The following is a 23,804-nucleotide window of genomic DNA, read 5'->3' as shown; positions in this document are numbered from 1 at the left end:
TTAACTGTATTCTGATTTCAGCATCCAATAATGATAAAGAGCGATCTTGGCGTTTTACATTACAACTTGGTCTGCAACCTGAAGTCACAAAAGAAAGAGTCAGACCCTTGCAGAAAAACAAGACAGATATGCAGCCGCTGTTTACAATAAATGTAGCTTGACTAATTTATTATTTTTTAATGGAAGGGAACAGGTGGAAAGAAATAAAAGATTTAAATATAACAAATATTTAGAATAGAATTATAGAATGTTTTGGGTTGAAGGGGACACTGAAGATTTTCCAATCTCAATCTCCTCCCAGTCTCCTCCCAGTTCCCACCCCCAGCTCAGGCTGCCTAGGGCCCCATGGAACCTGGCCTTGAAGCCTTCAGGGATGGAGCACACAGAACTAATTGCTAATAGCTAATGGCTATTTTAATGTAATACATTTTTTGTAAAGTACAGAGTTAAAAGAAAAAAAAAGAAAGAGAAAAAAAAGAAACAAAAATCCCACAGAAACAAACAAACAACAATAAAACAACTCTGGATTTAAGTTTCTTATACATAAAAGCTTCTTATTTATTAGTTTTGCATGAGTTTATTCTGCAACCTGAACTCCATTCATAGCCTTCGAAATCACTTTGGACTTGCTAAGAGCTTTAAACAAGGGACTGTCCTGCCCCCTTCCCTTTTTTTTTACCTAAACAAAAAAAGAGAAGAAAGAAAGAATGTGCATTAATTACAAGGTACTGACTGACCTGGATTAGCCATTTGTCCATGTCAGTAGAAAGGAATTCCTAACATCTGCATTAACTGGGAGGGTAGAATAGACTGTTCCAAGTGGATTTTTTTTGTGAAAATAAATAAATAAAGGCAACTTTCTTTTTATTTGGGCATCCAACAGCATTCAATCTATTGATGAGACAGCAGTCACTCAACTTAAACAGTTCAGAAGTGCCTGAGAGCAACAACCATCTCTTTGGTCAAGGTTTGCTGTTGGAAGTTAAACATAAGACATATTTGTAGAGAAATGACTGAATTAACAACATAATTAATTTATCTTTATCATGCTTGATTCTCCAGAGCAAGTTTTTACTTTAAAGACTAAATCTATTTCTAAAAGGAAGTATGTTACAGTGGAAAAAACACTTCTGCAATGCAGACCTTTAAGTTCCAAAGATTCATAACTTCTAAGCAGTTAAAATCTTATCTTTATACTTAGAGAAGAAAGTATCAAAAATATTCATATAATCCTTTTCACATATAGAATGCCTCATATGTAATGGTTTTGTAGATATTCATAAACTTGAATTTAAGGAGAGGATGTCAGCTGTGCAGGAGCGCTATGCATTAAAGTCACATTAAACACTCTGAATCCAAGACTTGAAAGACACTGTTTGGTTGGAGGAGGAGAAGAAGAAAAAAAAAAAGTGACAATCTTTTGATAATGACTTAACAAATGTTACTGTAGGTAGTTGAGTACAAATATCACCAGTTCTTCAAAACTTTCCTGTTACAAAGTGTTTCAGGTGAAATACACAGTAGCTGAACTCAACACTTAAGTGGAAAAGCTACTTCCAGGTACTGTACTGTAACAAAAATTAAATCCATATATACATTGAAATATCAAACAGTTGTGCTTCTTTACACATTGTAAAAAAAGATGTCAGGTTAATATATTTAAACTGAGATTTTCATATATCATAACTTCGTTACAAACTCAGTCTGAAAAATAGACTGCATGAATACACCCAGACTTAAGCAAACTTGTCAGAATCTGATTTAACAGAAAAGGATTATGTGGGACATATTTTGATCAACAACAGTACTTCCAGCTCTGCAAGACCTATTATTTGTTGTTGTTTATTTGTTTTCAGTTTTTTTTGCTTGTACTTTTGTTTTGCTTTCCCTGCTTTTTAATTCACATTAATTTCTTGAAGAATTGCAAAGGCTCAGACATGGAACCAAGGAATTAAGTAGCATATCAGAGCTTACAGAAGTATCTACCCATTTCTCCCTCCATTCTATTCCCTTCAGTAGGATTTTTTCCCAAGCTTTTTTTCTTGCCCCCCCACCCTGTCCATTCTCTGTGTGTTTCATTAAAGGTTTCCTGGTATGACATTATCAGTGTGTCCTTTTGAGTTCTTTCATTCACATGCAGAGAAGGGTGTGGGTAGCTTATAAAAGTAGCTGTAAAGTAAATACACCTATAAACTTTGACAATTTTATAAAAGAACTTTATTTGTCTGTATTCAGAAGCAGCAACAATGCAGTGACATTTTCCCACCATAGGTAAGTGCAAGCCTGTTTCAATTTTGGTATCATACAATTCAGTCACAACAGTAGTGCCAGGGCTTTTAAATTCATAAAACTTAAAGGCAAATACACCTTGTGCTTTTGGTTTTTGTTTGTTTCTATGCATGTTTGTTTTTTTCCACAGCAAAATTTTGATTTTCCTACCTGCCAAAGAAGGGGCCCCAGAAAATACCTCACAGGTCTAAATGCACCACCAAAGAGGAACAGAAGACAAAAATACAAAGGGGAAGAAAAAAAGAGACATGAGAAAACAAAACAACAAATAAGTTTCATTTAAATGTTCTGTCTCAAAAAAGAAGGGAAAAAAAAAAAAAAAGGAGAATGTAAAAGAGCTGAGTCAGATTCTCATCATCAGGGCTTATGAAAACAAAATAAAATAAAAAGCAATCAAGCTGAGGGAGGGCACAGATAGGAAGAATTTCCTGCCCTATAAACAAAGGCTCAACCTCTTATTACGTCTGTTCATAAAAAGGAGCACACAACACACAACTACACCCAGAAATGAGTGGTAATTCTGGTGGGTTTGGTTCACTCTCCCATAGCCATGACACTACACAGTCTCAGTTAAGGTCAAAGCTCTATCAGGTTTGCACAGTTCCCATCCTTGATGAAAATAAATCAGTGTAGCAGAAGACAGGAACACATTTGTGCTATTGGAACTGCTGAACATTTCAGTTGAGTAAAAAATAGGATCTTATAATGAACATCAGACATTATTCATAAATATTTTTGAGCAACAAGTTTATGACTGACTTCGATCTCAAGAAAATCTTCTTTCACATATCTAACAGCTGACACAGAACAAATCTTTCACAATACTTTGCCTATTTTAGCAGCTCACAAAACATTTGTGTGGTCAGTCTTAGAAGAACACAACCCTTGGGAACCTTCAGTTTCCCACTCAAGAACCAGGTGCTGTAAGAGTAGGCCAGTGCCTCTAATTAATGCTGTCACTTCTTTGGAAGTAGAAGGCCTATGAGGCTTTAGATAACCTTTAAAAACATGAATTGATGTTACTACCACTTAAATGTAGGGGGGGGAAAGCAAACAAATAAAAAAAACCCTCAAAAAATCCACCTAAAAATCAGAGAGAAAAAAATGCATTTATATTTATTATATGTATGCATATGTACTTTAGGCCCAAAGCAGTTGCTCTCTGTGCTTCATTTGAAACGTCCAGGCAGCTCTTAGGGCTGGAATCTAATCTTAACCAAGACTGTCTCAGTGGATAGGGATTCCAATCAGGGACAAATCTTGAAAAGCAGCCATTTTCTTTCTGAGAGAGTCATAGCAAAGTTCTATTTTCCTCAAGGATTTCCTTTTGCCTATTGATTGTCTATTTAATTAAAGAAAACAAAACAAAAAAAAAATCAAGACAGGACATCCCATCTTTAGAAATGTTGGCCTGCTTTGGATATGACTAGACAGAACAGTCTCCTGGCCAGACATTAGGCAAAATTCCCCAATGATTAACTTCATGCTTTACATGATTCTTAAAAATTGCTTTTCATTGTAAAAGACAAACCCTCTCATGAGATAAGACTTAACCATCAACACAACATTTTTTACACAGTGAAAACTACAACTGTATAAACTGATAGCAACCCTTCTTACAAACAGACTTGAGAGGAGGCATGTGGCTTACAACTATCTTGGCAGAAGCTAGACATAACAGAACCCAAATAACTTGGATTGCTTGGCTTTCCCAGTGAACTCTGAGAGTCCAGGCTCGCTAAGATAGAGGTTATATTCAGGTTCTTATCACCTTAAACTATTTCTTAGTCCTTCCACCATTTGAAGTACAGTATACATTTCATGGACATGAGAAAAAAATTGTGTATTGTGTCTGATAATTGTGTCTATTTTGAACTATTCTGTGAAATATGTGTTGTGGGGACCACTGCCAAGACGAGCATAATGACATTTTATATTAAGTACTGTTCCAAAAAGCCAAAATAAGAACAGTTGCTATTTTCAAAGGATTCAGTGATTATTAATGTTGTCTTCTACACAATCAGTTTCACAGCATGTTCTGACCAGAGCAGTTACCAGAACATATTATGGCTTTAATCTCAAGACTAGAAGCCTCCTATGCACTCAGTCTTTTGCCCAGAGCATTAAAGGACCTGGAAATAGCACAACAGGAACAAATCTCCCACCTTCACCCTTCTTTGCCTTCTGTGGTCAGAAAGTATTTCAATAGTACTGCAATCAGGCTGCCAGTTTGCTGACTCTTCAAGAAACTGACATAAATAATCTGAGGTATCACTCAAACATGCGAAAATCTTCTATTAATATTTTATTGCTCATAAAACATCAAAGCTAGCTCCCTTCCTTGTCTGTCAGCAAGGAACAATTTCTCCCTTTTTAAGCTCAATTAAACTAAGGACAGCCAATTAAAAAAGCAAAACCTAACAACTGAGATTTCCTCTGTGTTAATCTCTCTAAATTTAGGATATTTTAAGGCCTCTCAGTCCACTTCTAGTGTTACTGGCACAGCCCAAAATTACTGCCAGACATATAATGAGCTGACTAAAAGACAAAAACAGCAACAAAAACAACAGACACACACCAACCAACCAATTCTTAAGTGATAATTGATACTAGCAATCTTGTCAAGATTTTTCAGAGTAAAGCAGTAAATACATGGGAGGTACTTGTGCTGTCTGATCATTACAGGGGATTTGCACTAAATGGCCTTTCAGAGTCCCTTCCAATTCAAATGATTCTATGATTCCATGATTCTAAAAGAGCAAAATGTCCTTGCATCTTTAACACCTCGAATCTCTTGGTTTTAAGGCAACAGTCACCTCAAGATGAAAGAATGTAACCATCACAACCTAATTTATGGTAAGAGTTGTAGTTCCCTCTAGGTTAATAGGATAAGTTGCTTTTTATCCTTCAACATCCTTTAAAGCTGGCTAAGGACTGGGGAATTGGTGATCTGCAAAACAAATTTGTAGAGTGTCAGTTTAATAAAGAAGGAAGAAAAAATATGGAGGAAATCTCAAAAGTACTTTGGGAGGGATTAAAATTGATTTTCATTTAAGAAACTACTGACTTCAGAGTACTTAAATCTATTTTACATCCCATTACTGTGTTAAACACTGACAGAAAGATTAACTGCTACTGTCACTCACTGTCTGGACATTAACCCTGTGTAGTTGATAGAAGTCTGGAGATCTTTCTCTTGTTCATGTTTCCACTCAACAAGACACTGGCTAGGAAAATAAATTTTGATATAGATTGGTAAGATAACTTCCATGATAACTACATCACTCTAGGGTGCTCTAAGTACTGCTGAAGTGTAATCTAGTAAACACTAATTGCTTTAACAAAAAGTGACAGTTTGGTGACAAAGTCCTCCCATAAAGAAATCCCAAGAGAAGCAATGGCTATCATGCCTGACCTAGAAAGAGCAGATGTGAAGTATTCTACCAACATTTTTAAAAATAGGACTTCCTCATTTTCACTCCAGGTCACATTCAGGCATGATTACAGTGTAACAAAGACAACACAGTCTGTTTTCTATCCAGGGTCTTTCTTTGGGAACTCTAATGGTAGTTCAACTCCTTTTAAGCATGAAAAGAACTATAAACCTGCAACGGCTTCTCTAGGGTCAGCAGCACATTCTGGAGATGTAAGCAAGGCAGACACTAAGCATTGAGCAAAATTGAATTTGCTGAAGCATCAGCCAACCAGGGTGGCAATGGAAATGCTAGGCACTCCAAGGACAAGTTAGCGTACTAGTTAATAGCTAAGCTTTGTAGTCTGTGACTCAACCAGGACATTACAACAGATGCACCTCCTGGTGAAGAGCAGGCTTCACTGTAATCTGTCATTTCACAAAGCCCAGAACAGTCTGTCTCTCATCACCCTTCATTGCCTGAGATGAAGGTTGCTACAGCCGCTGCTGCCTGCTCCCCCTCCATCCCGCTGAGCTCAGGAAGCATGAAGAGCACAAACAGATAACATCCTGTTGGCAGCTGAGAATAAAAGTAGGACCTAGCATGGCCCAGTGACTTAGACAGCAGTGAGGAGTCTGAAATACAAAACCCAAATTCCATACCGTTTTCTTTTCTGCCATTCTAAATCAGATTTCAAACCTGCTAGTCTTCGTCACCTCTAGGGTAAAGAATTAAGATATTGTCTTCATACAGACACTTGGTCTTCCTTCAAGGCACGAATTGTTGGATTGGGGATTAAAGGAAGTTACAAAATCAGACTATGAATAGTAACTAAGGAAAAATAACGCAGTACATGAAGATTATATTGTTGGGGACAGTAAGAACATAGCAAACACCTCCCCTATGCGGACAGGCTGACAGAGTAAAGGATCTTCAGCCTGGCAAAGAGAAGGCTCCAGGGAGACCTTATAGGGGCCTTCCAGTAGCTGAAGGGGCTCTACAGGAAAGCTGGGGAGGGACTTTTTATAAGGGTGGGTAGAGACAGGATGAGGGGAAATGGCTTTAAACTGGATGAGGGTATATTTAGACTAGATAATAGGAAGAAATTCTGTACTGCAAGCATAGTGAGACACTGGAACAGATTGCACAGCAAGGTTGTGGAATGCCCCCTCCCTGGAAGCATTCAAGGACGGGACTTTGAGCAACCTGGTCTAGAGGGAGGTCCCCTATAGCAGGGGAACAGGAACTAGATAATCTTAAATGTTCCCTCCAACTCAAGCCATTCTATGATTTTATGATTATATTTTATCTAAGCACTCTTCTAGCTTCTAACTATTTTCAGCCAAAGGGATTTCCTTGGTTTGCAGTGGCTTTTCTATTTGGAGCTCTTTTCCAGAAATGTCTCTGGTCTCCCCTTCAACTCATGAATTTCTACATTTACACTATCTTTGGCAGGGCAGCACACAAAATATAACATCTTCTGAATAAACAGTCATGACCTTTTGTGTTGAATCTCACATATCTAATGTTATCCAATGGCCACAAGTTCTTGTGCACGTAACAGCACAGTGGGTTTCTTTAAGTCTCACAATAAACACTGTTTATTCTGGATGTTTCTTCTCTTCAGTTAGGCAATAACAAGCTGCAGGAAACATAGAAAGGAGCAAGGAATAAAAACAAACTGGTTCCAGGGAACAGGATCAGGTAGGCCAATTATACAATCACCATCTAACAGTGCGTTGATGTCTTTGCTGCCATCTCAGTGAGGCAATAAACCATCAATCCTATAGTGCATTATTACCACAGTTCATTGAATCACAGAATGACTTGGCTTAGAAGAGATCTTAAAAAGCCCATCCATTTTTCTTCCTCCTGCCATGGGCAGGGCTGCCCCCCACCAAATAAGGCTGCCCAGGTCCTCATCCAACCTGAGCCTGAACACCTCCAGGGAGGGGGCAGCCACAGCTTCTCTGAACAGCCTGCGCCAATGCCTCACTACCTTCAGAGTAAAGAATTTCCACATAACACCTAACCTAAATCTCTCCTCTTTTAGCTTAAAGCCATTCTCCCTTGTCCCAACAGTATCAGACCATGTAAAAAGTTGGTATCTGTGTTATTTGTGATTTCACACACACTTAAGATCAGCAAAATCTCTATAAAAGATTTTTCATTGTCTCAGTTAATTTTGTATTCTTGAAAAGTGGCATAGTGATAGCAAAGCGTAACAGCAACTTTATAAATATACTATTTCATTGCTATGTATCCAGTGAAAGCATCTGCAGCTCTGCACAGGAGGCAACACTCAGCACCCACTAACCTGAATTACCCATGTCACTCCTGCCATGAAAGAATCATTCTTAGCAAAATGTAGAGGCATACATTGTGCTACTTTCTTCATTTGAGTGTACGATCCACTGAAGCCTGACATGGCTGTACTTGCATGTTCTCTCTGCACAACACATCACGCATTACAGCTGAAATAGCATGCAAACATATGTCAGAGGGATTATGAAGCTAAATGCATGTTACCACAAATAACAGTAACAGCTGGTAGGCTCCCACTAGTGTCATCAGGTACACAATACAAGGAAAAACATTGCTGTTACTATAGGAAGCTTTGCAGTGATGTTATCCTGTTGTCCACTGGGATTTGTCAGTGCCTGTTTATAAAGCACAGGTGTAGCACGAATTTCCTTCAGGATGCTAACACGAAACACAAAGACAGTAAGGGAGGGTCCAACTGGGTAAACTAATGGATCTTGCTTCATGAAAGAAGGTGGGGAGAGAGATGGGGAAGGAAGTGTTTGGGGCAGGTTAACTTCCTCACATCTTTCTCATCAAAAATTTCTGCTTCTTAAGGCATAGAAAAGCACCCAGAGAAAACAACTGGGGAAACCTCAGAGATTTCCCATGAATTACCTTCTAAGTATTTGCATAAAACTCCTACTTGGGAGGCATTTGATTAACACCACAAAAAACTTAGAGCACAGGAGCCTTCCAAACAGCTACTAAAGTAAACATCATTTGCTTTCTTTCAACCCATCCTATCTCTGATATGAACAGCTATTTAAAGCTATCATGACAAAAAGAAAAAATATATATATCTGAAATCCACAAGTTAAAGTACCCAGTTTTTACACAGGCCATTTAGTATCAGAGGCATTTTCTTAAGATATCAATCAATAAATGTATCCCCTAAGATCAATGGTTCATGATGAAAAGTCTACTATCATTCCCCTGAAAGAAAACGTAGATTAAAAATCTACAAACGTTCCTATAAATTTTTGCAGATGACCGATTGCCCAGCTCCAAACACCATTATGAGCAGGGCTGCGAATGACAGGAGCCTCTCTCCAAGTGCGAGAGGAGGAATTTGCACAAGGGGTGAGATACTCCTGTCACAGTCTAATTGCAGAAAGTTAACTAAACCACAAGTTGAAAAGTGACTATTCAGCAAACATGAGCAGAACAAATGCTAATTCCTTTGCAAGCTAAAACAGAAATACACTCAATCCACTTCCTAGTATTGACATAGCACATTGTTCTAAACACATCTATTGTAAATAGAATATAATAGCTTTGCTGTAGGAAAACAGTTAAGGAACAGTTATATGTGGAGGAATTTCTTGTTTTAATTCATTTGTCTACCACTTCTTGATAGCTACACAACCTTCTTGAAAAACACACACCCCTACATCTTTGCAACCACAGAACCTCCAGGTACTGTTTTTTGTGGGTTTTTTTGGTTTTTTGTTTTTTACCTACAGTACAAAGCAAGCAGTGACATTTATAAATGTAAGTGTTGACTCAAAAGGGTTTGACAGAAGAGGCAGCAGTAAAGCAAATAATCTGCCCACTCACTGGGGACTCTCAAGTCAAGGACTAAGTTACAGAAACTTAATTACAGGAAACTCATTTCTCAATTGTCTGCTTCTATGTGCTTCATGATTTAACCAGAGCATATGGAGCAGTGGGTCAGTGGGTGAGAGGCAGGGAGGGGCACTGCTAGGTTAAAGCAACACTGACTTTTTAAAACTTTCCAGATAATCTGTTATCTTGCCAACATTTGGTCAACTCAACCTGACCCTTATAAATGTGAAATGTTAATCAGCAGACATTTGTAACAACAAACACACCTTTCTAAAAGGCCACTCACTCATAGAATAAATATTGCTTTGGAAAAAGAAATCATCAGTAAGATGTCTGGAAATAATTAATACAATTCACATAAATGCTTATGAACATTATTAGCAGTGTTGTTTCAACCCTGAAGAATTAACTCACTTCTGATTTCTGACTCAGTCACACTTTGGACCAGTGAAACATTCCTGTTTACTAGTAAACTGTATAAGCGCTGAGTAAACAAAGAGATGCATGTGATCAAAGACTACAGAAGTTTATCTAACACGTCAGTGCTAGAGTAGCTACAGGAATGTTTGGCAATTCTTTTGAACAAACAGTATCATAATGTTCTTTAATAGCATGTAAAGGAATAATCTCTCAAAGTATAGAAATTCTAACTCGTATCATGAGAAAACACCAGTAGCATGTTTTGTCCTGAAGAGAATATCAAAATAGGGGCAAAATGTGACCTAAGTGAAAATTCATTATTACTCATTATTTCATTTTGTTAAGAGAAAAAGATTAATTTCATAAGTGATTAAAAGCAAAGCATACATATTAAGCCATGTTTTGCTTCACTCAGTATTTTCTGTTAAATAACATTTTAAAACAGCCCACTTGAAGAACTTTGTAAGCTAATAAATGCAGCAAAATACAATAATGACTGCAACTTGAAAACGAAGATTCAACACTGTTCTGTATACTTAGTTAGTTATATTTTATTGTATGAATTTTTACTTAGGCCCATTACTGCTGTTGTTGACCAAGTACCTGAAGATGTGTTACTTCAATCTAGATAAAAATGTTACAAGCTGCTCTACTTATTCAAGTTTGGTTTTTTTTTTTTTCCCTAATGCTAGTAGTTCATAGAACATACAGCGTCATGAAAACCAACATACTCTTCACCTCAAAACATCCATAGGAAAAACCTCATCTATTTTTAGGTTTCTCATTCTTGTACCAAAAATCTGATATATTAGGTTAGGGAGGATCTGGAAACAAAAATGATGGAAAAAGTTAGCTGATTTCTGAAGATAAAATATGAAGGGTGAAGTTCATCACACCCAAGAAGGCCCACTGTATAAGACTAGGTGTATATAGGTGCCTATGTAATGCATATGTACAAATTCATTTCTACATATATATAAGTATTCCCATACACATATAACATACACAGTTACACAGCCTTATATGCATAGTTTCTTAATGACTCAGATGATCATTTTTTATATCTCTTCCAGAATATGGGAGATTTCTTCAATTCACAAGAATTTTGTATAAATTACATAAAAACAGACAAGTTGGGATGCATTTTTTAAAAATGAATCACAAATAGTGAGGAATTTATCCACGTTATCCCTAATAACTCTAATTGAATTTGGAGTCAGAAATCTTTCCTGCTTTACATTTCCTCAGTAACGTGCAGGACATTTTATTATTTGTGTGCTTAACTAAACAGATATCAAAAGCTACTAAACAACACAAAAAGCTTGAAAATGTACACCAGTAAAGCATAATGGGCAGCTGCAGAGGAAGTTCTATGGGAAAGAGAGCAAGGATTTTAACTCATGTAGCTATCTCTTGCATAGCAATGCAATGTCCCACAGTTACAGAATTTCACACAGAAGAATAAAATCACACAGAATCACAGAATTGCAGGGGTTGGAAGGGACCTCAAGAGATAGAGTTCAACCTTCCTGCTAAAACACGTTCCCTACAATAGGTCACACAGATAAGCATCCAGATGGGTCTTGAATACCTCCATAGAAGGAGACTTCACAACCTCTCTGGCAATCTGTTGCAGTGCTCCAGTTAATAAGAAAATAGAAGAAAAAAAAATATATTAAAAGTTAAGGAAAGCAATTGTTCACCACCAGTCTATCAAAGCCCAGTTTTTCCCAAAGCAATGGCAGCCCTGGAAAATTTCCCCCTCCAGTTTTACCATTCAGCATGATACCATGTTGTATGGAATATCCTTTTGGATCTTTTTGGGTCAGCTGTCCTGATTCTGTTCCCTCACAGTACCTTGTGCAAGCCCAGCCTCCTCGCTGGCAGAACAATGTGAGAAGCAGAGATGTTCCTGGATCTACGCAAGCACTGTTTCACAACAACTGAAACACCCATGTGCTATCAGCACTGTTTCCTCCACAGATCCAAAACATAGCACCATATCAGCTACTATGAAGAAAATGAACTCTATCCCAGCCAAAGCCAGTACACCAATATACAGATATTTGTATGTTCAGTAATTTTCTATCCTTGAACCATGTGCCACCATCTAGCCAAGTAAATAAGCATCTCTCTACTCCAAACTTTTCCTTATTTGGTGGCCACCTTGAAGGCTTTGTGCTATTCTGCAAGATTTGCTTAATTTTTACATCCCAGAACACTTTTTTAAGATGCAAATACTTAGAACTCACAAGGTATTGAACAAGATCCTCAAGGCAGTGTCCGGACTTGTTTAATTTCCAAGATGTCTAATTCTCAGAGAGACTGAACACTTGAATGTTTCAAGATTTCCCTGTTTCAATAGAAGTCACTGATACACAGTTCCTCTTTGTATCAGTCATTTCATGACTGTCACCTTAGGTTTTAGGAGACTTAAGTGTCCCACTTAAAAACTGGACCTTATCCCACAGGAGCTCCTTATTCATATGTGACAGAACATCTCCCCTAAAGGTGAAATACCAGCAACCCACTGGTTGTCCCTATACATCTCTATGTACTGCAGTATTACCGAGGATGATGAGTCAGAGAGAAGGAGAAAGGTTATACAAAAAATAAGAAAAAGTTTACTGCTATTTAGATAAAAATGTACAGACTAAGTCTTTTCAACTCTCTCTTACGGGAAGTTCAGGAGAAGAAATACTTTTCTGACTTAATTCTTCTCAAAAATTATTTCATTTCATGAAAATGAAATGTTTCTGAAGGAAAGAAAACTACTCACCTTCACTCCTGGGGACAGGCTCAGTACCACCTGGTGTTTTATCTGGCATCTCAGCAGAGACAGGCTTAGTAAAACCTAACAGACATAAAGAAAATAAATTGTACCTCGATAAAAATCAGAATATTTCAGTAGGACACTCCTCTGCCCCATGCAGGATGAACTTTCAGCTTTCATCATTTCCACGTTTAGATGTAAGATACATAAGTAAATAAAACTCCCTAGAGTTCATCTACAATACTGTTTCATAGAATGTAACGCGGATGTGAATAAATACAGTGGTATTTATTTACAGGCAGGTAGACACAAAAGGACCTTCTTACAAATCACAACAGTAGACTGAAAGCACTAATTACATCTGGTAGACCTCAGTCTTTAAGCTTGGATATTTCCACTCAGCAAAGAGAGAGTTTCTAGGTGGAGATCTATGAACTGGGACAAAAGAGTTGCTTACACCCATGTGCTGCTGAACTTAATGAATTCGCTGAACCTTTCTTTTTCTAGCACTGTTGACACAACAGAGCTGATTCAGCATAGAATTTAGACACTCATCAGACACAAGGTTTGGTAGACCTCCCCAACCCATCCTGCAGAAAAGCAGAGACTGAACAGTAACAAAGAAAAGAAACATTTTCTTTCCTATTCAATTATTTTGCTCTCAAATGCATATGTCTATTTCTGAATTCTTTCACTGGAACTAGAATGAAAACATTTCTACACGAGCATCCAATAAAGGAATTGAGTTCACAATAATAGCAAACTATACCAAAAAAAAAAAAAAAAGTAGGATTTCTTAAGCAATTTAAGTCACTAAAAGAACTTCAGGCATGCTCACCAGGGCAATCATATTTGTCATATTTAATTCACATATTTTTAAAAGTTTAGAAATACCTTAGACAGATGTGACACTATGATCCACTAACACATTTTAAGATTTCATTAATGCAGCTAATTCAAATTCAGCTGACGGAAACTCCATTGCATGTGACTTCCTATATCAGCCAGTTCATCTCTACTTAAGATATAATCTGTCAGCTCTTTCTCAGAAATTACCACTGATGAAGCAACTTTGTCCATAACTCAGGTGTTTTGTCTGCAGAACATGACACAAACTGAGCATTTGGAACTAGCCAAAAAGTTTTCTCTCTGCTCCCTAAAATTAATAGTGGTAGTGTTTCTATTATGATAGGTAATGTTTTCTAAAAGTCTGTGCACCTGAACTCATGAATGACAATGGGATGCATTGTACACAAAGTGAGTAATTGAGTGTTCCCTCAGCAGAAAATTAAGGTAACTATGAATACTTAACAGTCTCCAAAAGTGCTTTATAAATTTGCTGAAAAACAGAAACATACACTCCAAATGGTATTAAAAAGTAGTCTATTGCTCAAACAAATTCCTCCAAACTAACTGTCTGTGCTTATCATCACTAAGCAGTTAAATAGAATTAATACATCAACTAACTCTAAAACTTGGCAAGCTCTATACATTCAGTGATGCAATACATTTTTGTGAATATCATATCAGTTCATAATTCTACTCATTCAGTAACTGAAAAGATAATGGAAACTAGTTAATCCTATGGTACATTTAAACTAAGAAATCACACCAATAAAAACAGTCTGCATCTAATTCTGTGATTCATTTCAAAATAAAATAAATGGTTTCTATAAATTCTACATTTTAAATAAATTGTTTTGTATTGCAAATTCAGGGTACTGCATGTTTAAAATAATAGACTGAGGGTATTTATTTATTTTCTGGATTTGGTTGTTCTGATTCTAATTCTATTAGAATCTGATAGAATTAAAGTATGAAAATGCTCAGAGAGTAACTTACTGACACATCAATGACATAAAAGCAGCAATATTTTTATTTTTTTCTCACCTCTTCTGCCCCACCTTTCATTTATGCAAGTAAAAGCTTCCTTGTCTAACGTAGGCCAACATTTCCTTCTACCCCATCTTGTAAAGAAGCTATCCCCTTGCTTTTTTGTCATCCAAAGTCAGTACCAGGAAGCTTTACTCTTAAAGTAAGACACCTACCAACACTCACTTATCAGGAATTTAATGGAGTATCTCTGTTCATCTCTCTGTGAAGCACAACCTATCACTTCTTGCACAAAATCCAGCAGGGTTCAAATGGGCACTGAAATGACCTTGGCATTTGCAATAACAGAATGGTAAATTGAAAGCAGGATCATTTAATTACTGCACACAAAGGGTATTTATTAAACAGGTTCAGACTTCCCATAGCTACAGTACTGCTCATTTCAAAAATTCATTCAGACAATATGAGGCAATTCAAAAATTCCTATCCCACAAATTGTTTTTCACAGATTTACCAGTTTAGCAACTGTGCACTGCAGTAAGACATAGCAAGAGTATACCAGGATGAAGAAAGTCAGTTTTGTGCCTCGAAAAACACATTCTTCAGAACATTGTCTAGAAACACTTTTCACTCTCTGTAATGTTTTTCAGCAAAGAAATGGCCTAGGAAACATGTTGCCATTCCCTGGCTTTTTCTAAATTGCACAGGAGATAAGGAACACCAAATGAGTTCAGTGGCATGCAAACTTGACACTACCAGTATATAGTCTTCGACATTATCCCACAGCATTGTCAGTAATTTTCAAAGTTCCACCTCTAAAGTCAGGTCAATTATGTGACATAGAACAGTATTTTAAGAGAATCCATTAAAAAACATGGAAATCGCGTATTTTAAAATCTAAAAAAAAAAACAAACAAAAACAAACAAACAAAAAAACTCCCAGCCATTTTAACAAGTAATTAAGTTTTCTCTTCATGTAATGCAGATAAATGTATTTCCTTTGAGTTTCATTTTGCTTTTGCTTTATTCTCTGAAAGGTATAGCAAATCTACTGAAAGTAAGAAGTTTTAACTAAAGAAACATAGAACTCTGCCCCCTTTTCCTGTAACATGCCTAGTTTCAATGACTCAAAAACCATACATTTGTAAATAAATCAATAAAGAAATGCTGAAGTTCATCATTTTAATCTAGGAAGGAAACATTGGATAAATACTATTCATCAGCAGGAATATAAGTTTCTTATCAATGGGGCTATGTAGGACTCATGTAAAAATGCAGCAGAGAAGCGGCACTTGAAGTAAAAGCTTGCTAGCAAGATGTAAAAGAATGCAAGTAATTCTTTTTCTCTTGCTAAACAATCAAGCTCCGTTTATCCAAATTGTTATTTTACAAACTTAGAGTTATTGTTACTAATACCATTGATTTCAGAATTGATCATACAAAGGACCTTAAAAACCATTCCTTTCAGATCCTTCCAAAAATTCTTAATATAATTATTGGCACATCTTTAAATTGTCCCTGCACCCTTGGCCCAGCTATTCCTGACACCAATGGGGTACTTGGTGATTTTGCCTAAGCAGTTTTTCACAGAGCATACCAATAAGAGAACTTGAAATATGTATGTATTCATAACTTATGAATAAACACAGCTATACCGTTTACATTTCATAATTAGGCAAATCTTTTAAGAGTAACCAAAAATATTCAGATGTATGACCATGCATTTTCACAGGCCATAATCAGCCAGGGCCACCCAAATAGGCATGTTGGGAGGTCCTAATTCAAGAGATTCGTTCTTCCTTTTAGTAGATAGGTTTGCTTTTAAAATCCTGCTTCTAAAAATTGTATTTTTTTTTGATTTAATGAGAAATATAAGACCTTATTTCCTTTAAACACAGGGTCCATGTCAATAACACAGCATAACTGAATTCATGAGAAAATGTTCCAACTTAGAGAACACAACTGATTGAAAAAATAATTTTTTAAAAAGGACACTGCAGAAAAATATACAAAACCTGCATTTCACAGACAAATACAGTCCTGGTCTCTTAAATTGACCATGCCTTGCCAAAAATGTAAAAACATGATATTTCCTAATTACTGAAAATAACTATAAGCTCAATTTCTTGGAGAGATTCTCATTAGAGAGAAGACTTCTGTTCCATTTTCGTTCTCTTAGCAACTTATTACTTTACTCTAAAAAACCATCAAACAGCTTGAAAGAAACTATTGCTGATCACAGCACTGTTTGCAGTGGTATCTATGGAATCCAGCTATGTATTTGTGTTGAACAACTAACATCACAAACTAAAATCGAATCTGAACCTCCTCCTTTGTGTCACATCACTAGCCTCTACACTGTATCTGTTCCAAAAAGCTGGAAGCGATCGCATTCAAAGAAGCAGATTGGATTTCTTCAAAAACCTCTCAGCACAGAGCCTTAAATAGACAGTACATTTCTTTCCAGTCTTCCACAGACACAATCAGCAATACTAATATTAAGACCTGCTCCTGTTTTAGCCACTTTATTCGCAGTCAACAGGGGCATTCCTTTAAATACTGTCTTTTATTTTTAGATGTAGCTTTTTGCAGTTGAAACAGCCACAAATACAGATTAATACACGTGAAACAACTGACATTACACACAATACTGCTAATAGTAAAACCAACTGCTCATTTATTTTTAAACATTTGGATGAATTCTTCCTGCTACAACTTCAAAAAAAAAAAACAAAGTGTAAGATTGGTTTGGGAGAAAGGAAGTACTTGTAGTTTTCTTGACATATTCTGCAAATTAACAAGTAAACTCTGATGCCTCTCCACAGCCCTCACAGAATGATATACTTCTCAAGAGGATGTGTTTCTGAAGACTGTATCACTCAGATGACTAAAACCAGCATTCAGAACATCACAGGTCACAAGATGAACTCCAAATTCCAGGGAAAGTTATTGCAAAAATCTCACCCACATTGGTATGAGCAGAACTTGACATTTTGCTGTTAAAGGCTGCATACATCTTTGTTAGAGAAGAACATCCGTTCTAGATATAGTTCTTAGCAATTTGTTTGCCTTCAAATTCCCTTCTGGACTTGAAGCATTACTACTCTGAAACCCACGAGAATAGCTTTGATCCAAGGTCACATAAACCATGAAAGCTAGATCACATGCAAACACTAACACAGTTCTTTCACATGAACCAAGAGATGACACTGAAAAAACTCTAAATATCATGGAAAGAAAGGACAGAAATCATGAGGACACAAATCCCCGTATGCCATTAAGCCTTGCTGATGTGCCTATGCATCATCACCACTCAATCTTTCTCGGTAACATAGCAGTACTTGTTTAATATTTAAAGTGTTGTTTCAAGTTAGTATTTAGGTCTTCAAAACTGCACAGAATTCTAATGGCTTCTTTCATTCCCTTCCAACCAAGCCCTGGATGTGGGTGTGAATTACTGCTTCCCTTCTCCAGCAGTCCTCTCCCACAAAACTCTCTAAGCCTTTTTTCCCCCTGCATCAAAACACACACTGAGGCATTCCAAGCCCTATTTTTGGCTGAGGAGAAGGGGATAAGATGTCTCATAGCCAAAGCAGGTCTCCCTAGCACCTCATTTCCCACAGAAAGACTGCAAAAGCGACACTATGGCAACTGTACCAAGAAATGAGCTGGTATGAACAAAATCATCTGAGCTACACTGACAAGAAGGAACAAAACTTTCTTTGCATCTCATTTGCCCTATCAGTGAAAGTCATGGCAACACAACCTCTCCTCCACCTTTCTTCAAAACAGCACAAGGCTACAGCATTCTCTGACTAGTTTCTGGAGTCAGTTGTTCAAATTGCAGCTACAACCAAAAATACCCAACTCTTTCCCCTCAAGCAAAGACAAAATCACAGAATTCCCCTTGTCACTTTCATTTTGGTTTGCTGCAATTCACTGGTTTTGGATCTGAAAAACATCACAAGTGTTCCAGCAAAAGGAATGAGCTGGCTGCCTCCTCTGTGGTTTAACTGCTACACATACATCTTCCTTCTCCAGTCTCTCCTACAGCTCTGAATCCATTTCTAGTCCTGCCCCAGGGCTTGGCAATGGTTTTACAAACCCACTAAAAGATTGAGTTCAGCAACTAATCATTGTATTTCACTTTACTAACCAAGAGAGTGAATTTTTGAAAAGTAACAGAGGATACGAGGTCTAGGAGGGAACATGATATGGAATCTTCTCCTTCAAACTTTGTACAGAATGAATTTCTTGAAAAGACAGGACATTTAGTCAGTGTCCAAATAGGTTGCAAGACTCCTTACTTAACATCACCATATGCTGTTGCTCTGCCGAGGAAAACAAAGAGGAAGCCTTCTCTGCAGAGTCTTCTGTGGGATCAAAACCTCTACTGACATTCCATCAAATAACCTGTACACTCCCAAATACCCCTGTGGAATACAGTTCAAAGTCTAAGCAGAAAGGTTTTAAAATGAAATATACGTTATTTACTTCTGGTACATTAACTCTGTGTAGAGCACAGCATTTTATCAGCTCAGCAGAAGTGGCAGCCTTCAAACTCAAATCATTTTAGAGCTTGAGAGAGCTAGAGATTATGTGAAATTATTTTAGTATAATTAACCACTATCACTTTTACTTCTTAAAAATCAACCGTTTTTTATTTTTTTTAAATATCACCTTTTGAACAAGTAACTTTGCTTAGAGATCAGCCCAACACTGCTGTAATCATGCAGTACCACAGCAAACTGATAGAAAAAAGCCCCTAGTACCTCTTCTGGTGACACGGTTCTGATAGCACATTTCCATCTGGTTTCTTAACGGTGTTGCACCTCTAAATGCTAACACCACCTGTTCCAGCAAAGCTCCCGCAGGTGGCACTAGCTGCTACTTACAATGAAACAGACAAACCAAGTATGTGCAGCTGAAACTGCCTGTCCTTTCTAGTCAGCATGCCAAGCAAGTGCTACAAATCCCTACACCTTCTGGTGTCTGATGTGTCCTGCTTAGTGCTCAAGTCTTGATCTGTGTTTAGATAGCCTATTTGCCAAGACATTCTATGACCTTTTGCTTATTTCTAAGCTATCACCTAGTCTATATTTCTACTCTAGATTTCTACTCTAAGAACTCTATATTTTTCAAAATACATGAACACACCTTGCTTCTCTCATACATTTGTACAGTGAAATTAATCTCAGCAGCACTCCTTGGTCTTCAGAAAAGTTAAAAAAAAAAAAACCAAAACCAACAACATACAAACAAACAAACACATCAAAAGATCACATTTCACTTGCTTGCATAGTCTGACACAATGGATACCTTCTTTTGAAGGTGAGCTTGCAAAAACAGACAGACCTGAGTGAGATATCTTATAATGAGACATTCCTGAGACACTCTGAAGGAAAACAATGAAAACCAGGAAAAGGAGGTCAGCCCCAAAATATTTACAGACTAACAGACAAGCCTAGCACAAGCCCTACAAGCAGGGTCAGTAGCAAGAAGCTACTAAGTACTACTCTGTCAAAGAAAGCTGCTCTTCAATGCCATCTCCTCTTTTTGTAACGTTCACTTTCTCATAAGAAAAGTTTCAAAAACAACTACAGATGCGCAAGGTCTGTTTCCAAAGGAGAAGAAAAAAGAAAAGAGGAAAAAAAACCCAACAACATACCACTACCAATAAAACAATAGCAAACAAAGAAATTAAAAAAAAAAAAAACCCTCCTTCCACAAGCTGGATAAGAACCTGTCAAATTCAAGCAATAATAAAGTTCCTTTATAGTGCTCATGGTTATGGAAGAACACCTGAAGGAAAAGAATTTCAGCACTGTTCTCAGAGTTGCTTGAATTCCTTTTCAAAGACCTGAACTTCAAACAATGGGAGAGATGCTGATTTGGCTAATACCTGATACCTGCTTTCACAGGCTTTAAGTCTCCTGCAAATTGCTTTTCTGTTACAGAAGTTGTGTGCTAGCACTTAAGGTGCTTCTCTTTTTGCTTGATCCCTGTGCCTAGGATATCATTAAATTTAGTCCTGGAAAAGACCACTGTTGTGCAAATTCATCATTCCACACCCAACTAACAGAGGAAATGAAACTGAAACAGCCTGCAAGGGATAAAAGGTATTCTTGCAACACAAAGAACCCAATCTCAGCAAGAAAGTTACATGACAATGATTGCAAGTTTTAATACACAAAGCATTAAATGAACTCAAACACATTTCCATGTGGAGATTCAAACACATCTGAATAATTTTGCTCTCACATAGTAACATACTCACCATGTCTGCATGCCTTTCACATTATGGCACTTCATTTTCAGATATCTGTTTCTGCTCCAGAGCATTTCTTGACAACCAGCTGAAGTTCACTAACACTGTCATATTTATTTCATAGAAAAGGGGAAAAAACTTTGCTGTCACCTTGGTGAGGACATCTGACTGCATATTCCATAGGGTAGCCTCTCCTGAAATCACACAACTATGATAATAATTGAAGTTCTTCAGGGTTTATTTATTTTGTTGTGTCTCATATGAAGGTTTCATAGCCCTTTTAAAGAGAAGCTCTTTGATATTTTTAAGGTCAGTAGAAAAGATAATATCTATGAGACAAATAAAATTCGTAATTATTTTCATTCTGAGTAGGGCCAGAGTCAAAACACTGAGATAGGGAACAAAGTCTCCCTAAAGTCATATTACCTTGAAACTGCAGTCATGGACAGTTTAAGAAATAGAGAGAGTGCATCCAAAAGTAAATCCTCAAATTCCACTGAACAGCTCAATGCATTATGAAAATATAAGTAGAGATGCATCCATTTTAGAGCCACATATTTTAGGGGTCTCTTCTCTCCATTTAAATACATTTTTCTGAAAGCCCCCCAAAAAGAAAGGAGAAGAGAAAAATAGAAATCAAAAGTATGTTTCTGTACCAAACCAAAATCAAAACTTATTCTCTTACGCACACAGTTTTCAAGGTGCAGTTATTTTTCTTTAGTTTTGCTAGCAATAGACTGATTGTTATGTAACAACTCTAATTACGCTGTTTTACTTCATAAATAAAATGCTTGTAATTCATTTGGCTTCACTACACAGTTTTATAGAAATAACTTTGTATGTTATTGAACAAGAGGAAAAAAAAAAATGACAACAGAAAGCAAAAGTTTCAAAAGTAGATCATACTTAGAAAAGACAAAATGTCGGCACTGTCCTGAAGGTTCATTCACTTTGTAATAAGTAAACAAGAGGAAGAAATATTTTTCTCCTCATCTGTAAACTGTTCTGTAAAGCTAGACCAAAAAAAATAAAAACTAGAATGTTTGGTTTGGCATTGCTACCTCTTATTCACAAAAGGGAAGCCTACTTCAAGCCATAATGAATAACTATCACACTTGGCTACTTCACTGAGTTCTTTTCCTCTTCTTAAGAAATGGTGATTCCATTATATATGCAAGGAAAGGAATGGATGCAGTTTGTGACTCTGTCAGGAAAAGGACTGCCTGAAAGCTGGTTGTGAGCTTCCTGCAATTGCAATGGACTTGTATAACTGAGAGGAATATTACTGATGAGTTGGGAGGTTGAGAGATGGGCTTTAAAATTATTAGAAAAAGAATATCCAAGCTGGCTTTTCACAAAAGTGTCATTTGAGCTGCCAACCAAAGTACAGTTGTGCATAATGAAGTTACTTAAATGTACGTATCCTGTAAAACACAATTTTCTCCTTGCAGCCATCAGAAAAAGACCATCCAGGTTTTTGCATGGAGTAAAGCGTGATTAATGGAAACGTCTGGGGTTTTGTTTTCACCACAGAGTACATGAAATTAGGAAAACACCAGTACAAAGACCGTAAAACATTCAATGGATAAAGCTTTCTCAACTCTGACATGTTCCAGTTATCCAAGTACAGCTGCTGGCTGCCTCCCAGCCCTGGCAGCAGGACCACCGCATGCTTCTTGAACTTCTCCTTCTCCCTACTGCATAGGCATGTATGTCTGGGTGTACATACTTAGTTATACATTTGCATGCTGCATACACACGGAAAAAAAGAAAATCAGTGAAATATAAACTAACAGGACCGAGCACACTCACTTGTAAGTAAGTTGTCAGAATGAATGGCCTCGTAACTAAGATTGGGACATTTCCTGTAAAAACACTACATTATTTATCAAACATCTCTAGAGCACAAGTGTTGAAGTGTGACTTACAAATAATATATTTTTAGAGCCAAAGTTGGCTGTTATCTACAGAATACTTGGACTAATTTTTACAGTGAGCCAAGGACCTCTCTCTGTATACCTGAGCTTTGAATATCATAACCCCAGATCAGCAGAGTCCTGCAATTGCAAGATTAGCCCTACTTACGTTTGTGGCATTTAAATGCATATTCCTAGTGAAGAGCACAAAGAAACTATATAGTTTAAAACTACACTCATTCATGCTTAGTCTCTGGTTAATCACAATTTTGTACTTTGACCTAGCTTTCCAACATAGTACCAAATAAATACCTATTATGCATTAAAATAATAGTTGTCTGATATTAATTTACAGACAGATCATAAAAGAGTAAACAAGTGCTGAGTCTACCAGAGATCTGTTAAGCTTCTGAAGCAACAGCCTTCACAGCTGGTGCCAGGAGACATTTTTTGGTGAACTGAATGTTGTTTTGTAGTTTTCCATTAGATAGGAGAAAAATCACCCCAAATCCTATCATGCTTCAGATTTAAAATTATCTGAGGTACACTGATCATTGGGAAGCATGTTTGGATACAGCTGTGGTACTCAATAAAGGATTTCCACCAGTGTTACCTTATGTTTTGAGAAGTGTTAGACAATACTAAGGCTACATGCCTTTTTAAAAATTTCTGTTATTAACACTTTTCACTTTGGAGTCCTAGTTATCTTCTCCCCCAAAATAGTTCACACCAGTGCTGAAGACCAACTTTCTTAAATTTCCATTTTAACCACAGAGAAGTGAAGCTTTTTATGCCACTAGTAGAGAATCAGAAACCCATCACAGATTGAACAGTCAGCTTTCCTTGCTCTTGTGTTGTCAGAACTGCCATCACTGACACAGGGATGTTTCTCTTCCTACCTTTTCTCATCCTGGGAAGTTTTAAGAGAGTAAAAGATGCATCATATTCGTATGTAAACAGCATGAGAAGGGAGCAATCAAGTATTTCATTTCTATCCTCAAAAAGATGATGAAAAAGAGTAA

General features: G+C 37.0%; 1 protein-coding gene across 5 annotated transcripts in view; it reads right to left on the bottom strand.

The window, feature by feature from the left end:
- Positions 1-23,804, bottom strand: part of PLEKHG1 (pleckstrin homology and RhoGEF domain containing G1) — a 127,089-nt gene that overhangs the window by 79,895 nt on the left and 23,390 nt on the right. For 2 of the 5 annotated variants that reach the window (XM_031611976.2, XM_031611982.2), the window contains one exon: positions 12,772-12,846. The exons of 2 other annotated variants lie outside the window; for them this stretch is intronic. In XM_031611976.2, the coding sequence (XP_031467836.2) occupies positions 12,772-12,820 (49 nt within the window). In that variant the 5' untranslated portion in view covers positions 12,821-12,846. Of the gene's footprint in view, positions 1-11,583; positions 11,603-12,771; positions 12,847-23,804 lie in introns of those variants that run through there. One more of the 5 variants, XM_090135586.1, reaches the window with a different exon arrangement.

Source organism: Phasianus colchicus, chromosome 2, assembly GCF_987193195.1.
Source record: "Phasianus colchicus chromosome 2, bPhaCol1.hap1.1, whole genome shotgun sequence".
Classification (NCBI taxonomy): domain Eukaryota; kingdom Metazoa; phylum Chordata; class Aves; order Galliformes; family Phasianidae; genus Phasianus; species Phasianus colchicus.
This window is presented reverse-complemented; position numbering and strand designations above follow the sequence as displayed.